The 11,955-nt window shown below is 37.9% G+C and overlaps 1 protein-coding gene across 3 annotated transcripts; it reads right to left on the bottom strand.

Moving 5' to 3' along the window:
- Window positions 1-4,454: 4,454 nt before the first annotated feature.
- RLK4 (receptor-like protein kinase 4) lies at window positions 4,455-10,372 on the bottom strand. Of its 3 annotated transcripts, none has more exons than XM_089062641.1 (5): window positions 7,458-10,372; window positions 6,942-7,185; window positions 5,703-5,798; window positions 5,538-5,591; window positions 4,455-4,611 (listed from the first exon to the last, which is right to left on the bottom strand). In XM_089062641.1, exon 1 carries the CDS (start codon window positions 10,284-10,286, stop codon window positions 7,722-7,724), a length of 2,565 nt encoding a protein of 854 aa, XP_088918767.1. In that variant the 5' UTR covers window positions 10,287-10,372; the 3' UTR covers window positions 4,455-4,611; window positions 5,538-5,591; window positions 5,703-5,798; window positions 6,942-7,185; window positions 7,458-7,721. The 3 variants fall into 3 exon arrangements, with proteins under 3 accessions (XP_088918767.1, XP_088918766.1, XP_088918765.1); XM_089062640.1 differs by lacking the exon at window positions 4,455-4,611 and adding an exon at window positions 5,184-5,451; XM_089062639.1 differs by lacking the exon at window positions 4,455-4,611 and having other exon boundaries at window positions 5,184-5,591.
- Window positions 10,373-11,955: the final 1,583 nt, after the last annotated feature.

Raw genomic sequence — 11,955 nt, 5'->3', positions numbered from 1 at the left:
GCAAGAAGAAGAAGAAGAGAATTTGCGGACCTCCGATTTTGAGATGGGTTTTGGGCGGGACGAAGCGAAAATACCAAAGGTGTGCGGGAATTTGGATTTTTGTTTTTGCGGTCCTGTGAAAAAAGAAAAGTTTTTTTTTTTGTCCCGCTCTTTTTTTTCTGTGTTGAACAGTGAAAGAGAGAAAGGAATGGGTAGGTTTTGAATATTTGAACAGAAACAGGGGCTTGTGTAGCAAAACCCCTAAAAATTAAATGGAGAAATAAATGTATGGAGGGGTCATTGGGAAGAGAGAGACGTACCAGTAAACCAATTTTCAATCGAGCTATTTGGGATTTGGGGATGACTCTTCTATTCTTCAATTCTTGACCCCCTCCTTTTTCTCTTTCTTTTCTTTGCCTTCCAAATTTTGGACTTATGCTCACCTTTATACTAGGGTGGGGTAGGGGGTGGGTTGGGTTGTGAGATTGAGAAATTGAGTTTTAGGGTTAAGGTTTGAGGGGTAGCATATTTGCTCTATTTACTCTCATTCATTGATTTTGGGGGTAGGGGTAAGAAGGAGATTTGGGGACTGGCTGGGGTGTGGATTGATTCATTGAGAGATTATTTATTAGGGTTGTAAAAGGAGATGACAAAGCATTAGTTTATGATTTTTTTTTGAAAGATTAGATATATGAGTTGGAAAATAGGAAGGTATTATTATATCTTGTTATATGATTGGTGTGGGGTCACATTAGGTAGTTTTAGGATCAAGATATATTTTGCTTGGTCATGTAGAGTTGTTCCATGGATGAGCAAAATACAATTATTAAATTCTAGCACAGTTGATAAGCTAGGATTTTGCATTATTTTAAGACCATTTTTTGATTTATTTTGAGTGTCAATGTTGAATTACATATCAATTATTTGTATATTTTATTCATATTATTATTTTGATGTGTTTTGTGAGAAATGTGCAAAATAGAGCTGAAAAATGACATAAAAACGTCAAATCTGGAAGCTAGAACTGAAGCGCAACCCAGTGGCCCGCTGGACCCATATCAGCGGTCGCTGCAACGAGTCCAGGGAATTCTGGAGCTGTCCAGCGGTCCGCTGGGACCGGTCGCGCACGACAACCTGTGTTCAAACTCATTTGCCGGCGATCCTGAAGTCTGATCAGGGCGTTCTACATGTCATTCTTTTCGTCTTCGAAAGAGCTTCGCGTTGGTACCTTGATCATCTCAATCGGAGTTCTGTGGAGAAAATTATGACCGTTCTACCAAAGTCGCGCAAAGCTGTCAAGTGCAGAAGTTTAAATGGAAATTCAAAGAAGAAAAGAAGACATTACCTTGTGAAGCCAAATCTTTTCCTTAACCTATGGGGCATGAAAATTCCTTATTTACTATTGCTTGGAGGAAACTTTTTACCAAATTTAAATCCTTTTCAAGTCTATATATATCCCATAACCTAATTCATAATATTCACCATTCCATAGCCCCAAAAGAGGAGCCTCCAAGGCTCCTTCCTCTCCACTCCATATTTCAATTCTTCCATCATTCTTGGAGATTGAAGCAAGGCAAGAGGAGCATGAAGACTTCAAGATTCAACCTTGGGTTTTGTTTGTTTATTTCATGTCTCGTACTTTAATTATTGTTTTAGTTCATCTGTCTATGGATTACGAAAGAATAGAATCTTGAGGTTTGATAGTAATTAATTTTTATGTAGTTCTTTTTATGTTTAATGTTCAGAACTCGTTCCACTTGATTTTTCTTGAACTTTTGTTCGACTAATTGACTGTTACCTTGATTATTGTCAATCTTTGATCGGTGATAGTTTTGATTGGTTTATCTTATATGTTCATACAATAATTGTGACATGAGTATTGATGCATGGTAGGGAGAAATCGTGGTAAAACTTGAGTCAGATGAACGTAGAGCTAATTAGAATAACTAAAAAGTTAGTGAAATCATTATCCTTGAAGTTCTTCTATTTGCCTAATTCTATCTTATTTGCTTTGTTCCTTTTATCTTATTTATTTTTGTTTAGTTTCTTCATTTAAAACCCAAAACTCTTGTTTCTCTAGATAGTATATGACGCTCAGTATATGATAGTCTGTTGCAGTTATATTTCTTGAGTTCGATATCCCGGTATTGACCTTTAGCTAGACATGCCCACGGTTCGTAAACCGGCGGTTCCGGTTCGGAACCGCCGGTTCCGGTTTCGGGAAATATGGAACCGGAACCGAACCGTGAGGCTATTTCACGGTTCCGGTTCCGGTTCGAAAACCGGCGGTTCCGGTTTCGGTTTGGAACCGCCGGTTTTCCGGCGGTTTTTTTACGGCTTTCACGGTTCCGAACCGCCGGTTTCCGGCGGTTTTTCGCGGTTCCGGCTCGGTTTCACGGTTTTCCGACGGTTTTTTACGATTCCGGTTTGGAACCGTCCGGAACCGACGGTTCCGGCACGGTTTCGGTTCGTAAAATTTGAAACCGGAACCGGCCCACGGTTCAAAATATGGCGGTTCCGGTTCAAGAAAAAAGTCACGGTTCCGGTTCGGAACCGGAACCGGCGGTTACGGTTCCGCGGTTAACCGCCGGAACCGAAAACCTTGGGCATCTCTACCTTTAGCTATACTATTTTGATTACTTCGCATGCCAAGAAATCATCATAGAATGTCACTCAAACCTGAAACATTATTGAACAAATTAGAATAAAGTAAATATGAACATAAGTTACAAACGGATATAAAAAACTGGAATTATATAAACCAAAAGAGTTACTAACACATCATTACAATCCTACAGATTTAGCTATTCAGAGACAGACAAACTAAACTCATAGTTAGTTTAAAGGAAAAACATAGAAAATATAAAAACAACAAAGATAAAATCCAAAGGAAGAATCTTGTATGCTACAATCTTTTCTTTGATCCAAGCTCCAAACTCCAAGTATGAATATAGAAAGATGGTGGAAGATGGAACTCTCAAAGTCTCAAGTCAGACGTGGAGAGTAGGAAACAAGATCATTTTTTATGAAGTACTCCCTCTATTTGCGGTATTTGAGTCATTTTGTCATATTGGTACGTTCCATAATAGTTGAGTAATTTCATTTTCTAGTAATAGTCAACACATTTTTCCTCTCTTACTTTACTCTCTCTTCCTTTATTCTTTTTATCTCTCTACCCTTTTACATTTCCTACTTATTATTCCTTTATTTAACTCATTTAATACAATTTTATCATAAATCGCGTGCCGAAAAGAAACCACTCCACTATCGCGGAACTGAGGGAGTATTTATACATGCATGGACGTTTTTCTATATGGTATGATTCCAAGCCCAACATGGTAAGTCTTGAAGAGAAAGTATGTCAATTTGGTGCGCCGCATAATCTCAACGGACCATTGAACTGACCCAATGGACCGCAAAGAGTCTTCTGGACTCTCGGCGCTAGTGTCATCGAACCGCTGACCATGTTTCAGCGGTTGTTGGGCGTGTTCAGCTTTAGGCTCAATTTTCGAGGCGGACCGTTGACTCTTCGACGGCCGCTGACATAGTGTCAGCGGACTGCTGGGCGATGCTAATCTTTAGTTTCTAGAACTTGACATTTTTCTGTCCCTTTTCAGCTTAATTTTACACATTTCTCACAAAACACGTCAAAATACCAAAATGTATAAAATATGCAGTAACAGACATGAAATGCGAGTTTGACATTCAAAATATACCAAATAGGCCTTAAAACAGTGCAAAATCCGAGCATATCAACTCCCTCAAACTTAACTATTTGTTTGTCCTCAAACAAAACAAGAAAACAACATAAATAAAACAAACAAATTGTCTAAGGACTAAACTTTGTTGTTGTCTAAGGAAAAGATAAATGAAGCAAGATATAAAATAATCAAACCAAGTAAGGCTTATTAGTACACTTTCATTACTAACTCGTTTATCACATTGGAATAATGTACTCACAAGTGTTTCAACTTCCAAAGATGAGAAGTGTGTTTATCACTCACTCTCAAAGTGTATAAGGTATTATGAGTATAAGAGCATATCCAAATATTTACACTGAACTCAAACCCATTTAGTATAAATGTCACCTTAAATAGTGATTTTACTCTTACCATTTACACTAAGTTCAAACTTAAAATAATATTCTCTATATTTTTCTTTAACTCAAAGTCTCATCTCTCCTCTACTTGTTGTGAATTAACATAAAAAATTCAAAAAAATCTTTATTTTTTGTTGTAATACATATTCTTTGGTAGGTAAGGAATATTTAACTAAAAAAGTGATTAAAAATAAAAATCCCAAGTTGAGCATAAATGAACTTCATTTTTTCTTTCATTATCCAAATTACTTTGACCTTATTCTATACATTTTGTCTAATTTCACTCATTTTCTCAAACCTTTGATTTTTCTTTTCTAAACAACCTTCCTTTCTTTCTTTTTTTAGTAGAAAACTAATATCCATAAATAGTACCCAATAAATCAAAGTAGGAAATTTATTTACTTATAAAAAAATTGGACACTTATTCATTGAGAAACAAACTTCTTATTTAAATCTCAAACTATAAGCTTTGCATGTTGTATATTTCTAGCTCTATTATTTGCCTCTCAAATCCTTGACATAGCCCGCAAACACTGCATATAAAAAAATTAACACATTTTAAAATTCAAAATAAATGGAAAATATAAAAATAAAGATAACCATACATGAATTAGATTAAAATTTGTAGGTCATAATTGATTACGATGACAAGTTTTTAATATGGCCGCACAAGTAATTTATATCAACCAATTTAAGCCATCACCATATGACATTTTTTTTTGTACTCATGTTCTTAGGTGCAAGATATTGCTTGTGATTCTACTACTAGTATTATTTTTCAGAATTTATGATATACCATTATTATGAATGAATTTAATAATTTTTTATTTGTTTGTTGTGTGCTAAATCATGTTGTGTCGTGTTGACTAGAATGAATAAATGAAATCAACTTTCAACCAGACTCCCCATACCATTAGCTCCTTTTATATGACTTTAATTTGAATTATAGGTATATTATCATAAATTGGCACATGCGTCCACTGCTATTATCATTCTCTGAATATTAAACTGCTTATTCATCTAAAATATCACTTCAACATTAAGCAAATAAAGAACTGTGCTGTGCTGTGCTGTGCTGTGCAGTGTACAACTACTTGTACTACCATTGGGCAGAGAGAGAGATTACATACTTGCATGAAAGAATCTTGAACGTTCGCACACAAGACTCTCGACTTAGAAAAACTGTGTCCCCCTTTTCAAGCAAATTTCACTCTCACAATTCTTGTTTCTTTCTAAAGATAAAAGTAATTCACACAATCATCATCTGATCTCCAATTTTCTTCGATGTGAATGATGTGTTTCTTGTTAGCATGATATCCGACACGAAATCAAATAGAGATCACGCAACACAAGATGTAAGCACAAATATGGACCTATAAGGATTTGTAGATAAGTCTCAAATATCATTCCCATCCAAATTTTCTGCATCAATGCTACAATGAGAGAGAGAAGTGTGGACCTATAACGTCGTAACAAGTGAGATTGATGAAAGCAACCAAATCTTGCCCTCCTCCTGCAAGAATAAAGCCAGTTCGTCGTAAGAATTTGTTCAACTTAAGTCGCATAGATTAGCAGAAAACCTTGACAAAATCGCCAGTTTCAACAAAAAAAACTGATGACTGACTTGATTGAAGTTGAGCAACATGGTCAAAGCAAGGAGATGGACAAATCGCCTTCTGCTTTCTTAATCGGCTTGCTGTTGGTGAAAAGGATGGGAAACCTGTTATGCAAAACAACCTATGAGGAGGGATTCAAAGATGGTCACATGGACTGAGAACTTAGCAGCCCTAGACCTGCCCAAGGTTTACCGAGGCGGTTAAAACCGAAACCGTAACCGCCAGTTACGGTTCCGAACCGAAATTGTGAGAATTTATTTGAACCGAAACCGTTGATTTTTGAACCGTGGTTCGGTCCAGGTTCAAAAAATTTCGAACCGACACTGTGCCGGAACCGCCGGTTCTGGGTGGTTCCAAACCGAAACCGCCGGAAAACCGTGAATCCAAACCGGAACCGCAAAAACTGGCGGTTCGGAACCGTGGAAAACCGTAATAAAATAGCCAACCGGAACTGTAACCGTGAAACACCCTCGTGGTTCGGTTCCGGTTCGACAATTTCTAAAATCGGAACCAACGGTTCCGAACCGTAACTGCCGGTTCCGGAACCGTGGGCACCTCTAAGTTGCAGCCCCCGACACACAAATGCGGTAAAAAAGGGAAAAAAAATTGATTGATTTGCAAGACAAGTTCAAATATGGGATTATTATCAACCCTTGCCTCAAAAATCAAGTGTTTTGCACTTGCAAAAATGTCCCGACCTTCATAGAAATGGGGGAAAAAAAAGGAAAAAAGCTTTCAAGTTTCAACACCTTCCCAAAAGAAAGTTTCACCAGATCAAATTTTCCACCTTTGCTCATCGGATTAGGAGTCCCGCATGAAAATTTATTTTTACTTCTAAAATGGATTTATACGCATTGGAAAAATGTTGATGCATATTTTGAAAAGTCTTGACATCATTGCAAAGTGAACCAAAACACAGGCCATAAATTGGTAATAAGCGATAACCCATAAAAAGAGTGAGGCACACTCTGGTGCATCACCTAGCTTAATCCTCACTGTAATTTATGAACCCTAATTGTGGGGTGGATGCATATCTAAATGTACGCAAGTTTTTGCCAAATAATATTAGTTTTTGATCAGGGATAGTGTGTTTTATTGATAATCCCTTATTGCTACATTAATTCCAATGAATAGCATGCCTTCCCATCCATATCATGCTTATACACAAATTTAAGTTATTTACTCAGCTTCAGCTAAATTTCAACCAAAGAATCAATTCTTGATAAACAGAGATGAAGTGTTCTTACCAAATGGAAAGGGATCTGATGCCAGCACAGGATCCTTGAATGAAGTACCTGATCTCCAAGCAAAGCATGACGGCAGAAGAGAGATTGTTTCAGAAAATCAGACAACGGTCTCTTGATTTCTATGGAAACCAAGATTGCAGTCGATTTTCATGACGATGTTGATGTTGCAGAGGGTGAGCCATTGCTGTTCAATGCTGCTCCTCCAGCATTTTCCGTAACCCAAATATCTTTGAAATTTTCCCTCCTGCATGATAGTATTTTCCTGTCAAAATACTGTTAAGAAATTTGTAAAAGAGTCAATCTTTTAAAAAATCTGCTTAAATTTCTTGCGCGTGTTTCCATTTGTTGCGAATTTATATGGTTTTTATTATCTTACTACCCATTGATCAAGAAATTCTTACAAGCCTTAATTATTCTTTTTAACTGTAAAAGAACGAACATAAAAGCATCTTTAGCAGAAGCTAAATAGGAGAAAGAAGTAATATATAAACATCAATAAAAGCTGCAACAGATCACCTAGTCTACCATCTCTCCATCTGCAGGTAGTTATCGTTGTCGTCGCCATGTTCACAGCATGTCTCACCAGCTTCTTGAAGATTGTAGTTCATCCTATGTGACACCAGTGGTAAAGGGTCGGCCCTGCTTCACCATTGAAAGAACGATCGAGTCTTTCAAGCATAAATGGATAAGCCCTAGTTAAGCAATGAACCTTGATAAGCACATCTTCAAATTGTTATCAGTAGGTTGATTCTCAACCTATGCTAACACAAAAAGGAGAAATTATTGTGACGATTTGGAATCTTTCGAGTCCATGGAGATCGTGGTGTTAGCACCAAAACTGCCAGCATCCTGCTGTGGAACCCTTCTTCCGGAATCAGGCAGGACGCCTTGAAAGGACTCACCGGATACTAATGCTTGCAGCAGCTTCGGAGGCGGTGGAACGGTCACCTCCACCACACCTTCCAGCATTTTCACTACCATCCCCATCGAAGGCCTAGTAGATTCATCATCCTGTATGCACCAAACGGCAACTAAGCCAAGACGCATTGCCTCGGCCTCGTTATACACATGGGAAAGCCTCTTATCAACGACTGCTGCAACATTTCCTTCAATAATCTGGCGTGCCGCCCAGGGAGGGAAAAACCACTTCTCTTTCTCATTCTCTCCGCCTCCACCGGCAGAAGGTGGCCCCTCCACATTGCGCCTGCCACCTATCAGCTCCAATAATGTCATTCCATAGCTATACACATCAGCTTTCGATGTGATTGCAACACCAGAGATCCACTCTGGTGCAACATACCCCCATGTACCTCGCATGGTTGCCAAAACCCTGCTAAAGTCTCTGCCAATCAACTTAGCCAACCCAAAATCCGACACCTTCGCTGAGAAATCTTCATCTAATAGGATGTTCTCGGGCTTTATATCACAGTGTATAATGCAGTTTCGACACCCTTCATGTAAATAAGCAATACCCCTTGCTGTCCCAACAGCAATCCTAAACCTTACATCCCAACTCAGACTCTGACTAGTGTGTTTCAGGTACATGCTAAGAGGTCCATTTGGCATATAGTCGTAAACCAAGAGACGATGAGAGCTTTCAGAACAAAATCCTCTTAGCCTCACCAGATTAACATGCTGAATGTTTCCTATAGTGCACACCTCTGCTCTGAATTCCTTCTCACCGCCACCAGGCCTTTCTAACCTCTTCACAGCCACGGCAGCAGAATTCGACAGCACACCTTGAAAAACTGCTCCGAACCCTCCATGACCTAGCTTCACCGAGAAACCCCTAGTTGCAGCATGAAGCTCTTTATAGGAGAACACCCTTAGATTCGAAACTTGAAACCCACTGTCATCTTCTCCCTTCCTCCTCATAGTCTTTCTCCTTCTCAAGTACAAGTGTACGGTTCCCACACTCAAAATCACAAGAATCCCACATATCATTCCGATCAAAAGAGCCGTCTCCTTGCTCTTCTTGTTTTTGCCACCGCCCCTGGACTCCACCCTCACATACACGTTATCCCTCATTGTATTATCAGAAGTATAATTACGCAAGTTCAGAAGCGAACCATACAAATTCTTGCACGAGTTACTATCTGAATTATGATACAAACCTACGCAAGAACAATTCTTCAAGCACGCACTCTCACACTCACTCCTACTCCCACTGAACGACACAACCATTGTCCTGTCATAGGTCACACCTCCAACCTTCTGAAACTCATCATTCCCACTACAACTAGCATCATCTTCCCGCAAACAACCCTCTGCAAAATCATCCTTACCCCACGAAACACTACTCAACGGCTTAAAACCATTAAAGCATTGACAAGGACTCAAAGGGTTTCCATTACACTGCCCCAAATTCCCACACAATGCATAAACTCTACAGATATTATCAGGCTGAGACCAAAAAGTGTTCCACACTTGACTCTGTTGGGACCATGTAAACTGCTTCAGCTGCCCCATATGATCAAGGACGAACCTCGTCAACGGAAGCCCACTCTCCAAGGGCACCTCCGTGTACCCGAATGTTGCCATTGGAGTAAAAGGGTCTACGAAGTTAAACTTATATATGTATGGAATCGTCATTTGAGGCACACCAGCAAATGCATTTCCACTCCAATTTCCAGTAGTCCAATACGTAAAAGGATTGTTCATACCAACACTAATATCATTATTATTACTACTATAAACAAGTGCAAGTTCACCATAATAAGGTGGATTCAGCCGCAGAGAATACCTGCCCAGAGCAGGATCGACTGAGCTCCTCCAAGCAGTCAGCTGCCGCTCCGCCGTCAAATTCATACCGGGAAGCCACGTGTCCGTCGGAAAATCGAAGCTCCGCCACACAATCCGGCCGTCGCTGCTCAACAGCAGCAAATCCCCTTGCTCTAACAGCCTCAAATCACTTCCTTCTTCGACATTGTTCGATTCCCACACGATGTTCCTTGAATCTTGGTCTACTACGGCCAACTTACCGTCGCCAGTGATCTCCGCAGCTGCTAACGGTAAGTTCTTGATGGGATTTTCGCGGTTTGCAACCCAGATATACGCCGGAATCGGGATTGAAGCATACCAAATCCCGAAATACCAAAATTCGTCATTCAGGGAGAAAAAACCCACTTTGAATGTCTTGTTTTCGCTTGAAATTGTGGCGTTCCCACTCAGAATCACCTGCAAAGATTCCAACTTTTTGCTAGAATCGGTGGAATTTTGAACTTTCTTGAATGTTTGAGCTGAATTTGCATCCAGGCCGACGTGAATTCTCACTGATTCGATTTCTGAAGCAATAATATACGATGATAAGAGAAAAACTAGAATAAATTTGACTTGTAGATACATTTTTATCTGGATATATTTTTCAACAAAGTCTGAAGTAAAACTAAAAGAATTCTAGGCTTCAAGTTTGTGACGCATTTTTTGTTCTTCAAATCGCGGGTAGGTGTAAGAAAATAGAGGGCAAGAATCCCCAGCTCAGCGAACCAAAACGGCGTCGTTTGCATTACCTTTTTCCCCTTTTTAGTTGCTTTTTATTCCATAAATCAACTCTGTTTAGACTTCAGATCAATTACTATTTTACTTAAGAGTTGTTTTTTTACGATACTAGTTTAATGCTTCGATATCAAATTGTACTCTTCTTAGATAATCATTTTAATTTTAGAATTGATTAAATATATTTAATTTTAAGCGCATAAATAGATTTTTTATTAATGTAATTGGATTTTATAACATTTTTAATAATTAATGCTATTAGATTTTATAACTATGGAAAATAAATTGAAAATAAAAATGGCATCTTTTGGTGCATATAAAAATAAAATAATAATCAACCATAAACTAGAATAATATTGTACTCCACTTTTAATATTTTTTTATTAATGTAGATACCAAATAGTAATATAAAAGAAGAGAAAAAAGTTATGGAAACCGAGCATTTTTTTGTGCATGGTAAGAGTTGTTGTGTGGATGCTCCACAGCAGACGATTCTTTCCCGAGAAAATAGTTTGATTTCAATTTTATTTTTTATATTTTTTGAGCTTTTTATTTCCACGAGAAAATAGTGTGATTTTAATTTTAGTTTACTATATTTTCAAAAAAAATCTATGACAACCCACTATTTGAAAAGGAGCCGTTCATTGACAAAATAACTAAAACAGAGGTGAAAGCGGGTACAGTTACATTGTTTTCCTATACCGTGTTTAATTCGTGTGATGTGTTTCGTGAATTGTGAGGTTAATATCGTAATTTGAGGGTACCCAAATAATAGAATATCTTGACTATTGTTCATGCAGAGATCTTGGATTCCCAACCTCCCACACATTTTTGACTTTTGCTCAACACAATGATGTTTATTAAATTATTTCTCTGCTTATGGCCTTTCAAAAAAGTTCAGAGAAAGGAATACTTGACTAAGATGAATGCTTGGCCTTTCAGATTTATGTTTTCATAATATCATAATTACATAATAGAATACTATCATTAAAGTTCTGAGAATACAATGTTTTCGCAGTTGCCATAGCTTTGGCAGCATTGTGCATAGTTCTAAAGCACTTATAAGTGTATCAATACTCAATATCTAAACAAATCTTTATATTGAAGAGCAAAAGTGTGCTTCACGTTTGAGTGTGCATAAGCAGGATTACACAATCAATGAACACAACCAATAGTAATGTGCCACCTGGTTGCTGCGATTTTTTTTTAAGGATATTGGCATCTAATATCACGAAACTTTCAAAAAGTTGGGTTTTTCCCACGAACTTTAAAATTGGCAAATAATATCACGAACTTTACCCCATGTTTGTTTTTTCCCACGAATGAAAAAATTCCCACAAATAATATTATGATACCGATTTGTTTTTGTAATTTCTTGACAACAATTTTGAAAGTTTCAAGTTTTTCAATTTTTGAAGATAGTTTTTCTTAAAGCACACCCTCCAAAATTGTTCTTCAATCTATTAAAATAACATTAATTTTTTCATTCGTGAGAAAAAACAAAACGGGATAAAGTTCG

Source organism: Salvia hispanica, chromosome 1, assembly GCF_029641045.1.
Source record: "Salvia hispanica isolate PSC_SH4W2 chromosome 1, Shi_PSC_v1, whole genome shotgun sequence".
Classification (NCBI taxonomy): domain Eukaryota; kingdom Viridiplantae; phylum Streptophyta; class Magnoliopsida; order Lamiales; family Lamiaceae; genus Salvia; species Salvia hispanica.
This window is presented reverse-complemented; position numbering and strand designations above follow the sequence as displayed.

What these genes read in the sequence shown, in the direction of transcription:
- RLK4 (XM_089062641.1), bottom strand. Translation starts at nt 10,286, where the DNA reads ATGTATCTACAAGTCAAATTTATTCTAGTTTTTCTCTTATCATCGTAT.